This window comes from Sapajus apella, unplaced genomic scaffold (genome assembly GCF_009761245.1).
Source record: "Sapajus apella isolate SASKATOON/1434 unplaced genomic scaffold, GSC_monkey_1.0 scaffold8, whole genome shotgun sequence".
Lineage (NCBI taxonomy): Eukaryota > Metazoa > Chordata > Mammalia > Primates > Cebidae > Sapajus > Sapajus apella.
The window spans coordinates 8,605,322-8,628,906 of record NW_022436948.1 but is presented as its reverse complement, the minus strand read 5'-3'; the positions used below and the strand labels follow the sequence as shown (position 1 = coordinate 8,628,906).

The 23,585-nt window shown below is 36.5% G+C and overlaps 1 protein-coding gene across 4 annotated transcripts in view; it reads left to right on the top strand.

Annotated features, from left to right (window-relative positions):
- Window positions 1-23,585, top strand: part of DYRK1A (dual specificity tyrosine phosphorylation regulated kinase 1A) — a 138,980-nt gene that overhangs the window by 30,934 nt on the left and 84,461 nt on the right. Inside the window, exon 2 of one of the 4 annotated variants that reach the window (XM_032276887.1) lies at window positions 18,698-18,783. In XM_032276887.1, the coding sequence (XP_032132778.1) occupies window positions 18,774-18,783 (10 nt within the window). In that variant the 5' untranslated portion in view covers window positions 18,698-18,773. Of the gene's footprint in view, window positions 1-14,451; window positions 20,284-23,585 lie in introns of those variants that run through there. The other 3 variants (XM_032276886.1, XM_032276890.1, XM_032276889.1) reach the window with 3 other exon arrangements.

Below are 23,585 nucleotides of genomic sequence, written 5' to 3'. Positions count from 1 at the left end.
TTTGACAAAGATTGTACCAGATGTTAGGGGTAAAGTAGTGAAAAAAATAGAAATGCAGTTTGGACTTTAATGTCAAGGACAGTCTTGTGGCATTTTAACATTTACTGTTCTTAATAGAATATGTGAGAACTTTCTTGACAAGTACCGTTCAGGATTGGGTAGCTCAGTGTTGGGTTTCACTGCCATGAGAGGTGTGGAGATTTTACATTACGTATCTTGTATTGGTTTTGTCTTTCTAAAGCTTGAAGGTAGCCATGAAAAAGCAGTAAGATTGCATATCATTCCAAATGAGATGTTGATGTAGATTAAGCACAGTTTTCATCTAAGAATGCAAATTATCTAAGAATACAAATGCAGGTTGGAGCATTTTTCATGGATGACGTTTGTGGAATGTATATGTTTTAAGAAGATTTGGAAAACTTTTTTGCCTCCTTGTGTTAGTTCCCTGTAACCAATCAGAAATTTAGTGACTTAGAACAACAGAAATTTATTCTCTTACAGTTCTGGAGGCCAGAAGTCCAATATTGGAATCATTGAGACTAAATCAAGGTGTTGGCAGGGCCAGAGCTGTGCCTCTTTAGGAGGCCTTAGGAGAGAGCCACATGCTAGTGGCCACCAGTACTTGTTGATTTGTGGATGCCAACATTACTTGACTTGTGGCCACATCACCCCACTATCTCCCTGGATGATCATGTTGTCTTTCTGTGTCAGATTGCCCCTCTGCCTCTCTCTTATGAAACTTGTGATGGCATTTAGGGCCCACCTTGATGATGATAGGTTATAATTGGAGTATATTTTTCTTACTGTGCTATATTAGGCAGTTAATTTTGGACTGGTCTAATACAACTCATTGTGAATAAAATATGAGCATATATGGTGTTTTTAATAAAAGATGTTCCCACTTAGGTGCCAATGGAAGGTTTTTATAGTCACAAGCCAATTATGAACATACGTGTGTGTGTAATAATTTTAATATTTGATTTTTTTCTTGAATCTGCATGATTTTTACCATTTACAAAGTAGATACTTTTTGTTTCCCTGCACCCTAAGATACATATTTTGAAGTTTTTTAGGTAGTCCTTTTACTTCTAGTTCTTTTTTTTTCTTTTTCCTGAGGCAGAGTTTTGTTCTTGTTGCCCAAGCTGGAGTGCAGTGGCATGATCTTGGCTCACTGCAGCCTCTGCCTCCTGGGTTCAAGCCATTCTTCTGTCTCACCCTCCCCAGTAGCTGGGATTACAGGTGTGTACCACCATGCCGAGCTGATTTTTGTATTATTGGTAGAGGTGGGCTTTCACCATGTTGGCCAGGCTGGTCTCAAACTCCTGACCTCAGTTGATCCACCTGTCTTGGCCTCCCAAAGTGCTGGGATTACAAACGTGAGCCACCACGCCTGCTGTTTCTAGTTCTTTTGGTGTGAAATTTGGTTTCTCTTTTGTAATGAAATGTTTTTTGTGGCTTTTGTAATTGCTGTGTATAAGCTGTTCTTCACGTGAACTTTGTGGAAGATGTTCTGCATTTTGAGGGATATACGCATTACACATTTTCAAATATTTAGAGTCAATATTGTTCCAACTCCTGCTTCACATGGACACTTTTCACTTCCCACTTCCTGTTCCCCAGTTGCCAAATGTAATAGCCATAAAAAACATCAGATTGATTTATCTGCCATTCCTTTGTGCAGTTGCTGCCATGTTTTTACTCCTACTTACAGTATACGTTATATACAATTTTATTATTTTTGCTTTAAGCAGTATTTTAAACAACTAAATTATTTTTATTTAAAACTCAGTTTTTAAATATAAATATCAGAAGGGAAAATTATTTATGAAGACTTAGTTTCCATTTGGTAACAGTTTTCTGTCTTAATAGTCTTCAGCATTTCTTGTGCAGGTCTGCTGGCAAGGACTTCTCTTACTTTTTTTTTCCTTCTTAAAAATTTTAATCTCTAAATATCTATATTTTAGTCTTGAGTTTGAAGGTTATTTTCACTGGATATAGAATTCTAGATTGATACTTCTTGTCTTTCAGCACCTTAATGGTGTTGTTGCATTGTCTTCTAGCTTCCATTGTTTGTGATGAGATGTAAGCAGTCATTACTATCCTTATTTCCTGGTTATACCAGTCTTTTCTTCTTCTGGCTGCTTTCAAGATTTTTCTCTTTCTCTGGTTTAAGCTGTTTTACTGTGCTGTGCCTGGGTATGGTTATCATTTGAAAGATTTTAAGCTACAGTTTCTTCAGATATTTGTCCCTTTTTTTTTCTGTGACTTTATGTGTGTTATAAAACTTGATACTGTTCCACAGGTTACTAAGGATCTATTCAGTTTTCTTTGGTCTTTTTTCTCCCTCTTCTTTAGATTGGACAATTTCTTTTTTATTTTTTATTTTTTTTATTTTAGACAGAGTCTCACTCTATTGCTCAGGCTGGAGTGCAGTGGTGCCATCTCAGCTCACAGCAACCTCCACCTCCCAGGTTCAAGCAATTCTCCTGCTTCAGGTTCCCAAGTGACTGGGATTAACAGATGTGTACCACCATGCCTGACCAATTTTTGTATTTCACCGTGTTGGCCGGGCTAATCTTGAACTTCTGAGCTCAGGTGATCTGCCCCACTTCGCCTTCCAAAAATGCTGGAATTGGAAGTGTGAGCCACTGTGCCTGGCCTGGAATAGAAAATTTCTGTTGATCTGTCTTCCAGGTTTGCTGATTTTTTTTTTTTTTTCTACCATCGTCTATATGCTGTTAAATTCATCTAGTAAACTTTTCCCTTTGGTTATTATGTTTCTCAGTTTTAGAGTTTTCTTTTTGTTCTTTTTTTTTTTTTTTAAAATAGTTTTTACTTTTCTTCTGAGATCCATTCCCTGTCTGTTCACACCTTAAAGACCATGTGTTCCTTTAAGGTTTTGAGCATAATTCCGATTCTTTGATTGTATAAAATAGCTGCTTTAAAATTTTTGCTGCTAAATTTAACATCTGTCCTAACATGGGGTTGGTGTTTTATTGACTCCTTTCCCCGCCTCATTTGATCACATTTTTCTGTTTGTTTGCCTACGAATTGCTTTTGTATTAAAAAGCAACAACAAAGTCTTGTTCTGTCACCCAGACTAGAGTGCAGTGGCGTTGTCATAGCTCACTGCTATTTATGCTGCTGGGCTTAAGTGATCCTCCTGCCTCAGCCTCCTGAATAACTGGGACTACAGGTGTACACCACTGTGCTCACCTAATTTAAAAAAATAGTCTCTCTCTCTCTCTCTCTCTCTCTGTACAGATGGGGTCTTGCTGTGTTCACGAGGCTGGTGTTGAACCCCTTGCCTCAAACCAGCCTCCTGCCTCTCAAACCATGCCTAGCATGCTTGCCTCCTAATTTTTGATGAATACTTTCTTTTTCCTCCTAAGAAGGTTGATTTTTGTTCTAGAGTCTGTTTGGTCATCTTGAACTTGTGGAGGCTTGGTTTTATACTTTATTAAGGCAAAATTTATTTACCTTAGGTAACTGCAAGGTGATTCTTTACCTTCTCTTATATGGTGGGTCGTGACTTGGATTTTGTTTTAGACATTATTAGGACTGACGTGGAGTAGGCTGTATGGTAGAGTGTGCTTCTTAGTCTTGAAGGAGGAAGGGAATGTTGAGGTGTATAATTAGGGTTCTCCAGCGACAGAGAACCAATAGGAGACACACACACACACACACACACACACACACACACACACACGTACGTGTGTGTGTGTATATCCATAAGTAAATATATAAATATAAGTTGATTTGTTGTAAGGAATTGACTCACGTGACTGTGGAGGCTGAGCAGTCATAAGATGAACAAACCCAGAATAATGCTTGACCAAATGTGTGTGGGTACCCTGTGACCCAGACAGATTGACACATAAAATTAACTGTCACAGAGTGTTAATGAGATTTCTTCTGTGTGGCTGTGCAGGGACCCTAGATTTTCCAGACCTGCTCATTGTCTATCATTTTGGTTCTGCTCTCAGCCTCTTAAGTAATCATTCTGTGGCTCATGTGGTTTCACCTGGCCTATGTGCATTTGGTCCTCATGGCTCCCCTACATCCAGACTTCTGGAGATCCCCTTCTGTGCAGCTCCCTTCTCTCTGGCACACAGCTTTAGCTGCTTGAACTCTTAAACTTACCTTCACATCTCAGCATGCTTGCCATGCTTTGCTGAGACTCCAGTTCCCTTCACCATGTTGGGAAATAGTTCCCAGACGAGCAGAACACTCATGACCCTGCAGGGATCACAGCCTTGGGCTGCCGTTTGTTGATGGTCAGGAAACAGTTGTCTCAAATATTTTCTTCAGTTTTGTGGTTGTTTAAACTGGGGATGTCAGTACCAGTTATTTTCTTGTACAGAAGCAAGATGTGTGAGGATTACTGTTTAATACGTGTTGGGCTTCTATGCAGGTGCTTGGAGAAATATAAAGATTAATACAGTTAGTGTTCTGTTGAGCATGGCTGGGGTGGGATTGTGAAGTGGAATGTATGGATTTAGAATGGTTATTTTTGACCTTTCTCAAATCTAAATGTCTCTCTCTTTTAGCAATCTGTACTTTCCCTCATAACTTTAGCATGGTGTGGTGTGTGTGCGTAGTCATTCATTAGTGAGATTTTTGTCTGTTTCCTACACTGTACTGTGAGGTCCATGAAGTGGAGGCACAGTGACAGCAAGCCTCACCCTGCATCACCAGTGCTGGACATCATCCAGTGTCATGGCATCGTTATTGGTGTGTGTTCAGTTATGTAAACTTGTTTCTCAGTTGTATCAATAGACGTAAGTAAGTTCTCATTGTTGAAGTTATTGAAGTGTACCCATATGTATGTATGATGATTCCTCTTTTTTTAAGGAATATATATATATATTTATTTCCTAAAAATTCCAGAGGATGTCCCAGTATTAGCCATTTCTTATCCCTTCTGTGACCACATGAAGTTATAATTATTCAGTACAGCACATGAGGTATTTGAAATGCCTCAAATGTCAGAGAACACTAACTTATCTCTGGCATACCATACTTTGTAAGGCAGAAGTATTTTCTGTATTGGTTACTGCAGAGTGTTGACTGATTAAGTTTTAGTTAACCAGAAGCATACATTCCATAGCTATTCCAGCTCACTGAGGTTTATGTCCATAAGGACGTTACCAGAGATAGAAAAATTTCCCTTTTCTTCAGCTAGAGACCCCAGCCACCAACACACCATTACTACCTTCTTGAAAATATAAAGTGATGAGACAGGTTGCAGTAGCTCAAGCCTGTAATCCAATCACTTTGGGAGGCTGACGCAGGCAGATCACTTGAGATCTGGAGCTCAAGACCAGCCTGGTGAACATGGTGAAACCTATCTCTACTAAAAATACAAAAACTAGCTGGGTGTGGTGGTGCATGCCTATAATCCCAGCTACTTGGGTGGCTGAGGCATGGGGATTGCTCAAACCTGGGAGGCAGACATTACAGTGAGCTAAAATCATGCCACTGCACTCCAGCTTGGGCTACAGAGCAAGGTTCTGTCTCAGAAAACAACTTTTTTATATATATATATATATATATATATATATATATTTTGTAGAGATATTTACTAATGAAAATTTTAATATCCTAATTACCAGTATTTAGAAAAATTGTTTTTGAGTTGATATTTGAAAGAATTTTGATTTTTTTTAAAAAAATAATCATCTACTACTACTTGATATAACTTTCTTCTCTACTGCTACCCCTTTGCCTCTCCAGGCCCATTGCCTTGACCAGTTTGCCTTGACTAGTAAAGGTTTGCTGTTGTTTTTCTTATTGACATTTCCCTGTCCATCTCCATTTATATATAAGTGCTCATATTCTTGTTATACTTACACATATATATTTACACATATAGGTTGAGTATCCTGTATTCAAAGTGCTTGGGAGTAGAACTGTTTTGAATTTTGAAATATTTGCATATATATAGTGAGATATGTTGGAGATGGGACCCAAGACTAAACATGAATTTCATTTATGTTTTATATACTGTATACACACAGACTGAAGGTAATTTTATACAATATTTTCAGTAATTTTGTGCACACAGTAAAGTTTTTGCTGAGCTGTGGCTCTAACCCATCATATGAGGTCAGGTGTGGAATTTTTCACCGGTGGCATCATATCTGTGCTCAATAGATTTACAGTTTTGGATCATTGGATTATAGATGCTCAGCCTGTACTTCTCTGTTACAGAGTAGTTTGAAGGCTTAACTAAAATGACAATTGATTATTATTTTATCTTTGTCTTTGGTTTTATGATCAAACCTTAAAAACAAAATATAACTTCTCTAGACTTCACTTTCCACATTTGGTAAAGGACTGATTTGAATTAAATGAAATTGAAGACATCTTAGCTCTAAATATAACATTATTGTGTGTTAAATTGTATAATTCATATCTGAGGTATCATGAAAAATGTGTTATATTGTTAAAAAGTGTGAAGATAAAAGTCAGTTATGACTTCGGGTAGCAAGAAGAAATTTTGGGGGAAGTTGCTGAAGTGTACAGTTTTTCTCCCTCAGATGGTGGAGAATGTCAGCTGATCAGACTGGTAGTGCAGTCTATCTATTGCCCAGGTTGGCACTAGGAAATTTGAGCTGTATTGATCCCTCGAAACTGGCTGATGACATCTGAAAGGGAGTTTTACCCCGGCTCCGTGAAGTTTCAGATTTCAGCTGTACATTTGTGTTAACACAACGAATGCTTCAAAAAAGGTTATAGAAATCAAAGCTTACATAGGCAAATCTTTGTTAGTGACTTATTTAAAAACATTTCATGAATAATAGTTTTCCAAGCTATTTTAACCCTTTTCCCTTTCCCCAAAGAGAAACAAACAACAGAACCCCACATATTTTGCTCAGTCATGGCATGCTTGTAAGCTCTCTTGTTACAAAGTGTCACTGATTCTTTAAATTTCTTTTAGTTAGCTTCTTTTGTCCGGTAGCTCACTTATTTTGTAGTTCGAAGATGATTGGACTTCTGACTCTTTTCTCACGTACTCCTGTTTTAATTTTTTGAAAAACTTTAAATTGCAAGAAACTTCAAGCATATACAGAAATGGAAAGAATACTATAATGAGCTCTCATGTCCTTATCCTCTTGGCTTTAGCAGTTCTCAGTGTTTTGCCCATCAGACTTTCTAACACTTTTAGTGTAAGTAATGCCACTTTTAAAAATACTCCTTTTAGAAAAGACACTTAGCATGTAAAAGGAAATAAATAAACCAGAACTGTTCCCTGGATTTATCTGATTAAACTTAGAGAGTTGATAATTTTATAAACTATTTCTTAGCACATAGAACAGTCATTCTCTGTAGCAAAAACACTAGCTTTTGTGCTCTTTGCGTTGGGTTCAGTTATAGAACTAAACCACAGCAGACCCATTGGTTGTACTATTTGGTTGCAAGTATCACTTAACTGTGCTTACTTATCTTCAGTATTTACAAATTTTAACTCAAATTTGTTTCAGTTTCAACCCAAAGTAGACGTTTTAGGAGATGAGTTGGTTTGATGCTAATGAGTTTCTTTTACTCCTTTATTGACAGTCCGTGGTAGTTGAGACTCTTAGCCTTCTGGAGGGTGAGGTGAACAGGGCTTTTTCCACATGCATACAGTTACCTGTGGTTCAGGGCAGATTGGGATAGGGTGGTAATGGTGACATAAATACTGCTGTGCCAGGGTCATGTCTATAGGTGTGTGGTGGCAACTTCTGGGGGAGACAGTACTGGAATTGGGTTTGGATGTGCCATTTATGGGCAGAGGCGAATAAAGAAGACCCATGGAGTAGCTTTAGCAAAAGAGTTGTATTTGGGTAGTTAGGACTTTGTCTATTGTGACTAGAGTGTAGATGTGTACTAGGAGATAGAATGAAAAGGTTGAGGTAATAGTAATTTACAATTTAACAGTAAAAAGAAGCAACAGTGCATTGATCACTTGCTGTGCAGTGTTTTAAATGCTTTACAGGTGCCACGTCTTTGATAATACAGCAGTTCTATGGGTGCAATAAATGATGGAGCCAGGAGTTCAGCTGGGGCAGCCTGGCTCCTAAGGTGCCTTAGGGCCTTGAATGCCAGGTTAAGCGATGCTAAGCACTTTTTTGGGTCTTATTTTTGGATGGTGGTACCTAGCAGGATATTAACTGATTGTTAAAAGCAAAGATATTTGTCCATTGTCATGAACTTTTTAACCTCTGTTGGAGTTTAAAAAATTGGAAGTACTTAGTGGTTACTCAGTGTGGCCCATAGTTAGAGTCCATGATGAAGGGACTTTTAAATTTTTAATGTTAAGATGAAAGCTGAATTTCTTGGACCATTTTTTTCCTTGTAAAAGATGTTTATATTTATAAAAATTGTGATACATTAAGCAGTATAAAAAGATCAGCAATTACTCAGAGGATTATTAGCCAAAGTCATTCATTATGAATAATCTTGAATGTTTTCTTCGAGCATTTTCTATGTATTTTACTCTTCTAAAACTGTGCTTTGGGAAAGGCTTCCTAATATAATGGTATGACTTTCTCATGTAGTGAAGCTTTCAGAAGAATTCAAGTGATCACACAATATCTGTTACCTTTTCTTTGTGTTGAACATTGTTATTATTTATAATATTTTAATAAACTTTTGTATATACGTTTTGTATTTTCTGTTATGAAATGGATTTCTAAAAGTGGAGGTTGAACATGAAGCAAAATGCTCTACAAAAGGAACATGAATCTGGACTTAAAGACTTATTTTGAAGAGTATAGGAGCAATCACATTTGCCAGGACTCATGTTTAAATAGACTGTGTACAGATGTGGAGATCATAAATTGAGAAAGCATGAGATTTGAGCAAGAACAATTTACGGAGGTTTGTTAATAAGATTTGAGAAGAGAAATGGAAAGTCTTGATGTTCAGTTGGAGAAGAAGCTGAGGAATAAGTCTTTCTGCATATGAAAGGTGTTTTGTAGGGTGTCAAGTGTTTTGTAGACTGTATAGGTATTTTCTGTTTCTTCAGAATGTAGCAAAAAACAGTGTGAACTTAAATTGGTATAGAGGAATTTAGGAGATAATTTGTGACTAGGAATTGGAAGCTCTTGAAATAGTTTATCATGACAATTCTTCTTTGAAATGGGTAAATTTTCACTATATTTAGCATTTTATTCTGCGTAAGGAGAGGAGTGGTTAATACGGTGTCTTACAGGTATTTTTAGACCATTTAGTCCCAAGATTTATTTATTTATTTAGAGACAGTCTCACTTTGTCACCTAGGCTAAAGTGCAGTGGAATGATCATAGGTCACTACAGCCTCAGATTCCAGGGCTTAAGCAGTCCTTCTACCTTAGCCTCCCCAGTAACTGGGATTACTGGTAAGTGCCACCATGCTTGACCTATTTTGATGTTAATTCCAGTTTTCTCACCTATATTGTGTGTCTCTTGGACTTACACAGATAGAAGACAGTTGACCGTGCACTGTGGCTCACACCTGTAATCTCAGCACTCTGGGAGGGAAGGTGCGGTAGAAGGATCACTTAAGGCCAAGAGTTTGAGACCAACCTGGCTACGATCACAGTGAAACTCTGTCTCTACTAAAAGTAGAAAAAATTATCTGGGCGTGGTGGTGCCCTCCTGTAGTAATCCCAGCTACTCGGGAGGCTGAGGCAAGAGAATTGCTTGAACCTGGGAGGCGGAGGTTTTTTAGCGAGCCGAGATTTCATCCCTGCACTCCAGCCTGGGTGACAGAGTGAGACTGTCTTTAAAAAAAAAAAAAAAAACAAACCCAGACGTGGTAGCTCACACCTGTAATTCCAGCACTTTGGGAGGCTGAGATGGGTGGAACACGAGGTCAGGAGTTCGAGACCAGCCTGGCCAACATGGTGAAACCCTGTGTCTACTAAAAATGCAAAAATTAGCCAGGCATGGTGGTGGGCGCCTATAATCCCAGCTACTCAGGAGATCGAGGCAGGGGACTCGCTTGAACCCAGGAGGCGGATGTTGCAGTGAGCTTGAGATCACACCATTGCACTCCAGTCTGGGTGACGTAGTATGACACTGTTCCCCCACCACCCAAAAAAGACAGTTACACTGTGAAGATTTGTAGTTTTGACTGAAAGGACGAACCAAAGCAATAAAACAAACAAAACCCCACTTATAATACAGGTAGAGTAATAGCATGCTCATGTATATTGATTTGGCAAGTCTGTGAATCAGGTCCCAAAAATTGTATATTCAGTTTAGTGAGGCCAATGGAATTTTTGAAGTATAGATGTAGAAATGTTGGCATTAACGAATGTCGTATGTATTGGGATTATGACAGTGTGACTACTGACATGGTAGTGTGTCAGTCCTTTTTATAGAATGTCCATTGGTTGAGAAAATTCCAGAATAGCAATTTTAAGGTTTAAGGTTTGTATTTCATCACAAAATAAACATTCATTTTATAAAATTTAGAAAATACAGATAAGAATGACAATTCCCTGCAGTTTTTCTCTTCTGAGATAAATACTGTTTACATTTTGTATATAATTCACCATTTATTTCCCTGCACATAACTACTTTTTCTCTTTTTGAAAAACAAATATATGTAATCTGCATATTGCTTTACAACACACTTTTTCTACATAAAGCAGTATTTTCATTGTTGTTATTCTGCTATGCCAATTTGTTTGTTGAACATCTACTGTGATACAGAGACAGGAGATCTAGTGATAATTTCCCCCAAGTAGTAGATAATGCCACTGGAGTGAGTATATAACATAAATAATTAACAGAATATAGCAGGAATATATGCAAGTTAAGAGGAGAGGCTACAGTAACATTCAGTGGGATGAAGGCAAATTGAGGTAATCTTGAAGATGGATGGGCAAGAAAGGGGCAAATTTTAGGTAGGAGAAATAAGCACTAATGCAGAAGGGGCTTAAATGTATTTTATGGAGTGTCACATTGAACTGAGTTCAGGGGAGTAAGATAAGACCATATGTTTCTAAATTATAGAGGGGTTAAATCCAGCTTGAAAGTCCTATGTCTCAGAACAGGATGTGTAGCAGCTTACGTACAATGAATTAGGGCAGGGGATAGGGATTTTTAAGCACAGTAGTTCCCAAACTTGGCTGGGTCCAGGATTCATTTGTAACATCTTGTTAAAACAAAACACATGTTCTTAGGTCCTTGTCCAGGCTTCCTGAATCAGGATTTTTGGGAGTAGAGTCTAATCTAGGGAATCTCCCCTAGCGTTTCTGACATAACCATCAGGTGTAGCAGATACTTAATTCCAGGAGGCATTTGGTGGAATACTTAACGGTGAATTAAGGACTTGGATCAAGTGACTAAAGTGAGCATGGAGAAGAATGGAAAGGCATGAGGGACTTTGAAAATGGATAGGATTTAGTAAACCATTTAGAATAGATAAAGTCAGCAGCTTGTAATGAAATTACTGAAAGAATGGTGGTGCAGGGAATAGAGATGGGACGTTCGATTGGAGAACGTGTTGGGCAGGAAGGTGATGAGGACTTGTAGGCACAGAGAGTGGAGGCAGGGATATGGCACTGTAGGCAGCCACCCAGCAGCTTGTTAGACTGGATGTTGAGTGAGAAGTTAGAGCAGAGAAGAGAGTTTGAAGTATTAGTTTGGAGTAAACATTTGAAAATATTTCTTTTGCAGAAAGATGTATAGAGAAATGAGTGGAGTGGCCAGGAGATAGAACCAGAGGTTACATCTGAGGTTAGAGCTAAATGTGAAAGAGACATTGGATTATTTGGAAGATAACTAGTGTTGTAAAATACAAGAACATAAATTTTAAGAATTTTTAAGCGGGGGCGGGGGGCAGCATTTCTCTGTAAACTCCACAAAAATGTGGGAGGGAAAGTAAGTAAAACTGAACTCATTTTACTACTTTTAGCAATAGACTCATTGGAAGAAAACGTAAGCTGTAATGACAGAGTGTGTTTTTGATTATCTTCTGTGCCTTGTTATTTTTCTGTATTTCTGAGATGCAAGGATAATTAAAAGCAATGGTTTATAAAATGATATATAATTACATACATATAAAAGTACATATAACCAACTAAGTATATGTATGCATGCACTTGTGCAAATCAATTACATATTAACATTTTATATATACATTATATATGTGTGTACATATCGTATTACAGAACATCCTGTATAGAAAAGTTGGTACTGTCGGAAAGGAGAGAGAGCAAGGGGTTTTCCAGTACATTTCTTATAAGCTAGTTATGAGAAGGGCTTACAGGCTACTGATTCCACATATTCTTTCTAAATGTCTTCTGTCTGATAGATACTGCTTGGTTTAGGGAATGCATGCATAAATGAGATTACCCTAGATGTTCAGGTTAGTGAGGGAAACCTTACAGTAGATAACACAAAGTGCTAGATCTCAACTTTGATTCCCAGAGGAATCACCTAGAGGGTCATTGGGCCACCCCTTTAAAGTTCCTCTTAAGATCTAGAATTGATTTGAATAATTAGACAGTTTGAGCACATTATGTGTAGGTGACATAAAAGAACATCCTTAAGCAAGCATGTCAGTTAAAGAGATTTGTCTTCATGGCTCTTGGCATTTCCTTCATACCACTTTGCTCTTAGAGTTCCTGTTAGCAGAGGGAAGAAGCAAGCTCTAAGGTTAAAATTCATGCTACTGAAAATTAGAAACAAGCCACATACCCCCAATAGGTGTTTGCTTAAAATGCATTTACATTTTTGCGATGGAGTACTGTGCACCTGCTAAAATGATGATGCAAATATAAATTGTTGATATAAAGATAATTTTTTTTTTTTTAAAAGAGCAGAGATTCCAACACCAAACTTCAGGTGGTGGAATTTTATTAGGTTGGTGCAAAGGTAATACGGTTTTTGCCCTTGGAATATTGGGCTGTTGGTGATACCCGTTAACCAAGACTAAGAATACAAAAAAGGAGAAGAGGATTTTTTCACCTGTCTTCCCTGCTCTTTCCTCCCTTTTTGAGCAGGGGAAATGGTAGATTCAGTTTAATATGGTGAAAAGCAGTGACTTTGTAGTCAGTTTGCTTGGATTTGAATTATCTCTATGTTATTAGTTGTGTGTGACTTGGGATGGCTTCACTTCACCTCTCTGTGCCTTAGTTTTCTCAGCTGGACAATGGAAATGATAGTGGTACTTACTTTATGTAATTATTTATGGGGTTTAGTGGTTTAGAGTATTTATACCAGTGCCCATTAAAGGTAAGTCATCCCATGCAGTGAAGGATAACTGACTTTCAGGCTCAGTTCATTGAGGTCTTCTGGGCCTGGAACTTTTATAAGCCCACCTTATAAAAGTTGCCTTAATTTGACATACTGCGTACTAAAGTAGTTCTTAACGTGTAGGCTTTTAACTAACTGTCTTAGAAATGAGTCTTTGGAACTTAGGTCTGCATATGATAGGGGTATTTTCTACTGTTTACTGGATAGAGCAGTCACTTTCTAGTAGTGGGAGTTAGGTTCCCGAAAAGCTGTGTGGTCTGACAATTCATGTTTGAGGAACTCGAAACTCAAGAGAATACATAAATAGTTGATAGACTTGAAGGTCATACAAACCTGTGCAAGTCATTGTAAATGTTTTCACGTTGTGAAGGTAGACAAAGGACAGCAAGCACAATAGAATATCAGTGGTAGTTTACATATTTTGAATTAGTGACAGGGTACCTGTACTATTACTTTACACTTACTGATGATAGCTTACTTCCATAAACTTCTGTTTCTACCCTTCAGTTTTAAAAATGATTTGTTAGTGTTATATGTATTGTTTCAGGTAATGTGCATATGAGGCATTTTTCTCCCGTTTTCCTCTATTTGTTGGTGTGTCCAAATACTTGGTGCCTAATTTTGTCTATTAAGCCCCGATGTGGTCCGAGAGATACTGAGTTGGTTGTTTGAGATAGCAAAAATTTGGGGCCAGACTTATTTAATCTGCTCAGCTTTTAGTTCTTAAACCTTCTTCCTAGTTCTTTTCACATAATTGCCTGAGAAATCACGTTTCTAGCCTCTTTAACACATATTTCAGTTATTTCACTTCTAAAATGCCACAGGAGTAGTAAAATCCAAGACCCATGTTTATATTCCCAAATGTTCTTTTACCTTGACCAAGGTTTTAATGCAAAATTGACTCATCTGCTATTGGTTTTTGCCTTCTTTTCAGTCTGTCTCCTTAAATATATATATATATATATATATTTTCTTTTTGTTTTTCAGACAGGGTCTCACTCTGTTGCCCAGGCTGGAACGCAGTGGCATGATCAGGGCTCACTGCAGCCTTGACTTCCCAGAATCAGGTGATCCTCCCACCTTAGCCTCCCTAGTAGCTGGGACTACAGGCTGCACCACCACACCCAGCCAAGTTTTTTGTTTTTTTGGGTTTGAGATGGGGTTTTGCCTGTTGCCTAGGCTGGTCTCTAACTCCAGGGCTCAAGCAACCCACCTGCCTCTGCCTCCCAAAGTTCTGGGATTACAGGCATGAGCTGCTGTGCCCAGTCTAAAATTTTTTTGGTAAAGGGAAAATACAGCAACCTGTTATAATATTCCGGAATCAAAAATTTTCTGCTAGATGAGTATTTGGGAAAATGAGTATTCTGTTCTAAATTACAATGCTTTTTCCAAAGTAATTACTGCTAATGAGCTCTTGTTTTTTCATCTTTAGGATGGTTGATGCAGAGTAGTACGTATAGGGGCTGAAATCAGACTTAGACGCATGTGAGTTCTTGCATCTCTGTAATTTTCTCATAACTATTTCAGTGATCCTTAATGAGTGGCATCTTGCCATGGTGAACTTTAATGTGAGACCACAGTTCACAGACTGTGACCTTAGGCCAGTTAATCTTTCTGACCCTCGCTTTCCCTGTTGATGAAGTGGAAGTAACACTACCTACTTGTAGGGCTGTTAGGAAGTCAGATGTGTCAACATCTATAAAGTGTCTTAGCCGAGTGGTTGGTGCACACATAGTAAGTGTTCCACAAATGTTCATTTCCCTGTAATTTTGCTAATCATTTTGGTGCAATATTATAAAGTCTTGTGTTTTTTGCACCCTCCCCCCCCCTTTAAACTGTTACTGTTTTCTAGGGTTTTTGAGGGGAGCGATAAATATTCTGGGTTTTTAGGATTTCAAGTGAAATCAGTTAGCATACAATTGCTTTTTCTCTGTAATGCTGGTTAATCATCTTATTGGAAATAAAAGAGAGTTTTTTCTTGTGTGTTAGGCATCAAGCCCATGATACTTCTATTTTCCTTTTGTTTGACTCCTTTGGGTATTATAATTCTAGAAAGTCTATTTCTAAAATTACTATGTGGAAAAAGAAGACTTGCTTTCTTCTGTCACTTTAATTTGTTAGTGTAAATGAGCAAAAGTTTATAAGGGAGTGTTAGTTAACAGTGTATAAATTTTAGATAATGATGTAAGTTTAATTTATGGAACCTAATTTTAGATCTAGTTTTTCTTGATTTCTATTTTGTAGCTTTTTGTGGTTGCTTAATTTTAATGGACATCGTCTGAACTATCTGCCTTTTTAGTTTCCAGTGTGCACATATTTTATGTTTTCATATGGGTTAAATTTTTTAAATTGTGAAATATGTGAGAATTTATATAACATATAAAATGAAGTAATAAAAAACAACTTAGTATTTTCTCCCAGCCTAAGAAGTGAGACAGTGCTTAACTAGTACTTTCAATGCTCGTTGTATCATACTGATTTTTAAAAAATCTGCTACTTGTAATACTTACCTACTACTTATTTTGAAATTAGATACAATTTTTAGTTTAGTGTCATTATAAAACATTGTCACATTAGAGAACATATTGCATCTGCCATTTAGTTTATTAGTTCCTAAATTAATCTGAACTTGCCTATCATGCTAATGCATTCATTTCAGTCACCGTATTAACATTTTGGATCTCTGTTGATTAGTTTTTTAAATTTTTTAAATTATTTTTTTACAAATCGTAGTATATCAGTGCTTTAAATAGGTGACTTCATTCCTCCCCGCACCCCTGCCTATGCCCCACCCCTGCCTGTGGGATACAGACACCAAAAGACTAAGCCTAGTACCTACCTGTAGAAATTGTCTTGTCCCTGAAGATATGCTGTAGATTAATTTTGTGCAGTGATTTTAAAACAATTGCTTTGTAAGTTTAACTTCAAAAAACCATGTAAGCTCAATTCCTGATTGTTGGTAGACCATCACATTGCCTTTGGCAAACTGAGCTGAAATGTACTGTAAAAGATTTTGAGGATTATGAGAGGTTCCTGTGGTAAAGATAGATGTTTGTCATTAGCATTTGATTGTTACTCTGTAGTTTGTGAATGACTTCATTTGTGGGAGAAATGATGCAAAATATACTCTATTTTCCTCAAAAAAAAAAAAAAATTGAAATATGTCTAGATGTTTAAACTTCTTTAGGAAGAAAATCATATCTGTAGCTTATCTGCAAGCACATTTGGTGTGTGGATTATCTGTTTATTGTTGTAAAAACTCTGACCTCATACAAACATTTTTGTTTTTGAAAAGTGACCAGCCTGAAGGAAGGATATATGAAATAATCACTAGAGTCTTTATTTAAAATAATCTAAGGTCAAGATTTCTGGAGTTTATTGTTACTTAGCATATGATGGTTTGGTTGCTCAATTTTGTAACTCATAAGAGATCTTTTAGGTGGCCTTTCAAATAAATAATGGTTAATGGATAATGTCTCAAAAAGTGTCAGAAATTTTCATTCATATTTCTTACCTTTAGATGTTTAAAATAGTAATAAAATAATCTGCTAATTGCTAACCATTTTAAATAAAGAATACTGATAACCTTAATTGATTCTGCTTCTTAAAAAGAACTTTTGTGTCAGTAATATCTACTTCTATCAAAATTGGTGAGGTGTAAGTAGCATTGTAACATTTTCTAGGTGAAGAATATGATGTTGGGAGCCTAAAGGATTTGATTATATATATAGTTCATAACTGGAGATTGAATTTATATTTCTTTTCCTATACTTCATGTCAGAATTTTAAAGACTGCCCATTTTAGGGGAAAGATTATTAGAAAATGATGTCCTTTGAGTAAAGATACTATTGATTCAATTATTATTTTTACAGAGTGAACTATTCTGATGCAGTACTCTAGTGTTCCTTCATCCATCTATGCATATACCCCCCACAATTGGATATCAGCTGGTGGTAGGACTAGTGTTTAATGTAGTACCATAACAGGCATTTGAATTGGAATGGGAGTTCTTCAGGAATAGAATCTGGAATATAGGTAGTGATTTCAGACACAGGCAATTCCTGATTTAAAAATAACTCACATAAACCCCTGTTTCTGAGGTTCTTTTTCAGTGAAGTGTCTACTATTGCTGCTATTTGGAGTACAAAGTTGGAGCTTTTAAAGAACCCGGGAGTTCAAAAGTATAAGGAGAAATAAATGAAAAACAGAAATCTTTTGAGGCTGTAAATATAGATTCAAATCTATATTATTATAACACCACTTGGAATTCTACCAATAAGAGATTTATTTGGGCAAACTAGAATGGTTGTTGGAAATTGCAAATCTTAGTGTTATTTCAGTCCAGTTGGTTTCTTTCTTTTGCTTACCTGAAATGAACTATACTGAGGCAATAGGAGCTTTGTATAGTAATTTAGGAGTGTAAAATAACTTGTGGAAAAGGATTATTAAGCGTTATGATTGGGATGACATCATGTGAAGTTTAGGAATTGGAGGCATTGGGAATCGAGAGGGTGCTAACAAAGGAAAACAGCTTATATTAGAATTTGTCTAGAGAATTGGAGACATTTTGGTATCTCTTCTGGAGCAGCCCTGGTGCCCTTGACCAGGAACATATCTTGGAGTCAGTAGTTTTCATGAGACTGGCATAGGAACATGGCCACCATATGCAACATTGTTCTATTTAGAATATTCCTTGAATTAATTCCACAGTATCAATTTAAAAGATAAATTTTTGACTTAACTCCTTTATGGTTAGGTTTTAACCTTTACGTGTCTTTACCTCGTCTGTTGTTAGCAGTTGGTAACCTCATTACTTTCATTTTCCTGTAAGTTGTTATGAATTTTTCAGGTCATCCATGAATTATCAGTGTAAGCAATAAGTAGGAAGTCTTTTAAAACAATTGCAGTAAAATAAGAGAAACCACTTGGAGAGCAAGAAGGCTTGTGGACTTAGGGGAGCAGTTGTGAGAAGTGTCTCAGAACTTAATTTATAAATCACATTGGTAGACTGACATGTTGCCTTTCCCTGAAAGTAACTTTGATTACCTCTGCCTTAATAGTAAACTACCATAAAAGTGCATTTGCATTCATCTTGATTTGTGAACTGATGAAAATTACAAACTGTAGGGTTTTTTTTCCCCAGATAAGTTAAATAGTGGAATATTCAGGTTTATTTGATACCTAGAAAAAGGCCTGAAATTTTTGATAGTAGTAGGCACATTTTGAAACTGTTTTTATTTTCTCTGACAATTGAATACATTTTATGTATAATTGATTTTGATTATTGAAGACTAAGGAAAATTGTTTTTAAGTAAGTTTAAATGTTAGAAAACGAATTTTGCACATTTGAAGTCATTTTATCTGTATGTTTTGGGATTGTCGTTATGTTAGATATTCCTCAATTAGGGGTAATTGTCTTACATCATTATCTCTTATCATAATCTGTTTTTCTTCACACAGTGTTATAGTTTTGCCGCTGGACTCTTCCCTCCCTTCCCCCACCCCATCAGGATGATATGAGACTTGAAAGAAGACGATGCATACAGGTGACTCAAGTTTTGAAATACAGTAAACTATGGCTGTGAGAATGTGGGAATCAATGGTATATTTTGAATGGGGGAACTTTCTGATAAATAGCAGTTAGTGGGGGGAATTGTAGATCAGTAAATGCAAAGGTAGCTGGGCTATCTGTTAAACTTACTTTTGAACTCAGATTGATAATCAGTGATTTATAGTGGTGTTAAGACAAATACAGCATAGTAATTGCTAGTACTTAGGCTTTTCAAGAGCTGGCTAATATTTTGGTGGGAATTAGAATCTTTCTGTTAATAATGTAAATAACACAGTCACCTTTATGGTTGAATGCATGTTTCCCCCAGATCCCTATTAGAGTATGGCAGATCTTTTATGGGAGTAGATGTTAGTAGGATATCGTTAAAAAGACTGACAATTAAAGTAAGGATATTATCCCCATAAGTATGGTTTCTTAAAAAGATATGCTCTGGGATTTTGTTTATTCTTTCCTAGTTCCTGATATCCCTGCCTTCCATTTCCCTTCCTCCTATCTTCCCTGCTCCCCTCCATCCCCTGCTTATTCTTTTGTCATTTGTATTTTTATATAGAAGCAGCACTTTGAAGCCATTTTTGAAATAATATTTTTTGATTGCTTTATAATTAATTGAGGTGATCTTATACTTGGGAAACTGGAGGCTGTTCCGTATGTGGCTATGTTCAAATTCCTGAAAATGTAGTGCAGCTAATGTATAAAGTGTTAATAACTTTTGAACTTATATGTTCTTAAATCAGGCATATTGTAAGGCATTTTGTTGAACTAAGTGACTTACATTTGAAACTCTGTCAGATAGTTTTATTTGATTATATACTAATGTTTTAAAATGTGATTGCTAACTGGAAAAGAAGTAATTATATAAATCTTTAATTGATATCTAATAGCTAATTATATCATTTGTGTAGTTTTTGTGATTGGTTTTTATTTTTGGTGATCTGGGTTTTGCCTAGGGGAAAAATAATAATTTTATGATTTTAAGATTTTAAAAAAATGTTTCAGGTGTACCATTTTGTATGAAGAAATGTGCTTGAATATATTTGTAAATTAAATTGGAGATCATATAATACTTTAGATTCATGTGGAAGTCACCATTTTAAGACCGATGGTAATTGTTGTTTATGTCAAAGGTGATTGAGCAATCATCTTGTTACTCATTTGTCATGCATGCACACAGGCTTGCCACATGTATGTTTGCCTGTACATATTAGAGGTATGCCAGTACACATTCTGGCTGAGTTGCTCACCGATTGTTAAAAGCAATATGATGCTGAAGCTGAATATCACCATCATAGAAAAACAAATAGGCATATTTACAGAAACATTTTTAGAATTTTATGCACATTTTTTTGTTGTCAGATTTTATAAGTTTGACCTTTTGGTGCAGGAACTATTTCTCAGCATTGTCAGCTCCTGGATTGCTCCTTGGGCGCTATACTGCACATTGGCTATACCAAGTAGATGCTCACTTTCGACTGAGGTCAGTAGAGGAACAAAGTATTTTTGGGGTATCTCATAGATTTATCTATGAATATTACTGATTTGGGAGATTTTTCTCTCATGAAATTTTGGAGTTGCAAAGTTGCTATTTATCCTCACAAGACGTGGAGGGTTTCCAAATAGCTCTTTTTCTCGAAAGGCTTATGGCCTCAAAGGAATGAAATAACTAATGAGTAAATACGTTTATAGTTATCTAGTTAATTGTATAAATGCAAGAACACCAGAAAATTCTACAGATTAGATTTACGATAAAATCCAATCTCTTATTCAGCCTCGTATTCTTTAAAAATTATCAGCATTTATAGGCTTACAAAGGAAAAAACCCAGGAAAGAAGATCTAGCTCTGTAATAAATGTATTAGCTGTTGGTGTATTCCCTTTCTAACAATTTGAAAGCTAATAATTGTTTTTGAACATAAAATTAACAGCTTTCAAAATCATCATTAATTAATGTAGCAGTTTGCTCTTGTATTACTATGCACACATTTATTCAACTGATAGAATTTCAACACATTAAAACTCATGAGTAGATGTTCACCCAATGTTATTTCTAGAGAGTGCCTGTGCACATTTGAAAGCAAGTGTTCTGTTTTCTCCAGACCTTGTTTTTACCCTCTGGCATGGTTCATGGTACTGGCTGTGTTTTGTTTGTTAGATGTGGTAACTTACTCACCTTTTCCTTGTTGAGGCACAGGTTCAGGGATGCTGGAAAGGACACTGAAGTATGCATTGGTTGATTGGCCTTTCAGAAGTGAAAGCTTAAAAGTAGGTTTTCAGGGTGACTCAGTGAGGTGATTAATATATTAATTAGCTTGATTGTGATGATCATTTCACTTTGTATATGTGTATCAAAACGTCATGTTGTACACCTTAAATATATACAATTTTTATTTTCCAGTTAAGCTGTGGTTGTGGGGGTGGTGGGGAGAGAAAAAGCTAGTTTTATTGAACACTAAGCCAAAGTCAGACTTTGTTGCGTTTAGTCCATGTGTCTATAGGTGTTTCTGTACTTATTTAATTTGAGGATCTTTTTTGTATGTTTTCAAATACAGTTAGAATATGAATGAGGTAAATTTGGGTTTTCTTTTGATTTTTGGAAGAACAAATAATTTGTTAACAAACATTTATTTGGTTGGCATTTGCTTTGTACCAGGTACTATTATAGGTGCTCTGCCTACAAGGATCCCCGAGCTTATGGATAACAAATAAATTGAGGCAGTCGAGGTTTTCGATAGAGTTTTAAGATTCATGTATTGAATTCAAGGCATGCAGAGAGAAAATAGAGAGTACTGTCTGGGTAATGACATTGACAGTAATGACTTCAGCTGACGCCTATATGCTGAGGTTATCAAAATCTCTGCATCCCATTCTTCTCTTCTGAGCTCCATACTCAAGTAACTGCTTCCTGGATGCCTCTCCCGGATATTCCCTCCTTCTCACCCATTCAGTCCTTTTACTGATGAGTGACACCATTCTACCCTAGCACACCATCATTTGGGGAACCTAGGAACCACTCTCTGCCCTTTTCAATCACAAGTAACCAAATTCAGTTTATTTAAGGTGTAGAGTCACTTCTGAGATTAGACTTGGGAAAAGCACTGCCTTGGAGATTACCATGTATATGAACATAAAGGCTTTTATATAAAGAAACCTGTGTAAACCAGCATTTCTTCAGTTTATTTGATTAAGAGACCTCCCTCCCTTTTATTTTTATTTATACCCATTAATATCCTGTGGAACGTGATTTGGAAAAATGTGTTGGAAATAGAAGTTGCTACCATTCTTTGTTTTGTCAGAAATAGCTTCTTTAACAACTAAAAAATGTTTAAACAATAGTGATATACTAGCCACTTTAAAATGTGGAATAGTTCCAAAGCATACAGAACTATCACTTTTTGAGGATGAATAAACATGGAAATTTATTTTTAAATGTGCTGATTTGTTCATATTGTCTTTGTCATAATTCTTATGCATTCACTACACACACACACACACACACACACACACACACACACGTATGTGAATCTAAGTACTTAAAACCATTTGTGGCAGAGTTTTAATTTTAGATTCTCTTAACTCATTTTAAAATGTGAATTTTGTAGGACAAAATTTTCATATTTCCAGTGATCACAGAAATGTGGTATAGTCATTATAGAACAGTTAAATTTCAGCAGTCACAGAAATGGGGTGTATTCATTACAGAAGTGTTAGAAATCAGATCTGTAAACTACAAAAAACTCAACTTTTATTTTATTTTATTTTTTTGAGATGGAGTTTCACCATGTTGGCCAGGCTGATCTTGAACTCCTGACCTCAGGTGATCCGTCCACCTCAGCCTCCCAAGGTGCTGGGATTACAGGCGTCAGCCACCGCACCCAGCCAAAAGACCCAACTTTTAAAATCCCATTATGTGCTGGGTACACTGGGAGCATAAAAGGGCATGCACACTGTAGTATTTAGGTAACTGTTGCCAGTTTGCCTCCACTTGGAATTGTTGTTCTTGTTTGTCTGATCTTTTCCTTTGTGTGTTCATGTCTCAACCTGAGCTGTTTGATTTTTTTCTCATTGATTCAATGAAATTATTTTTCTAGTAAGTTATAAAGATAGTGGATTTGCTTTTGCTTCCATGTTTTTACTTCTCCTTATTAGGTAATACAAAATCACTGAAAAAATTCAGAAATTTATAAATATATATACATAAGGCTAAGAAAACATACCAATTTTATTGTCCTCTGCAGTGTGGCACATTCTCTTCTGGGTTTTTTTTTTCCATGCCATTTTTTAATTAATTGAGATTATTTTGAATATTCAGGATGATGTGGTCGTTTAAGATTCATTTTATACTCATATTGACTAGCAGATCATAAGTGTTTTCCTACATTGTCAAAAGCTTAACAGTGGTGATCTGCTGTTACTTTGCACTTGAAACAAATCCAGGTTACTCAGAATTAGAATTGAAGATCAATTACTTTTTAGATATTTATTTTAAAGCATACTTATTTTCTAGTTAAGTATCTCTTATTTTTAGGCATTAAATTGTTGGTTTTTTTGTTTTTTGTTTTTTGAGATGGAGTTTCGCCCTGTTACCCAGGCTGGAGTGCAATGGCGCAATCTCGGCTCACTGCAACCTCCGCCTGCCGGGTTCAATTGATTCTCCTGTCTCAGCCTCCCGAGGATCTGGGATTATAGGCGTCCACCACCATGCCCGGATAATTTTTTGTATCTTTCTTAGACATGGGTTTTCATCACGTTTGCCAGGCTGGTCTCGAACTCCTGACCTCGT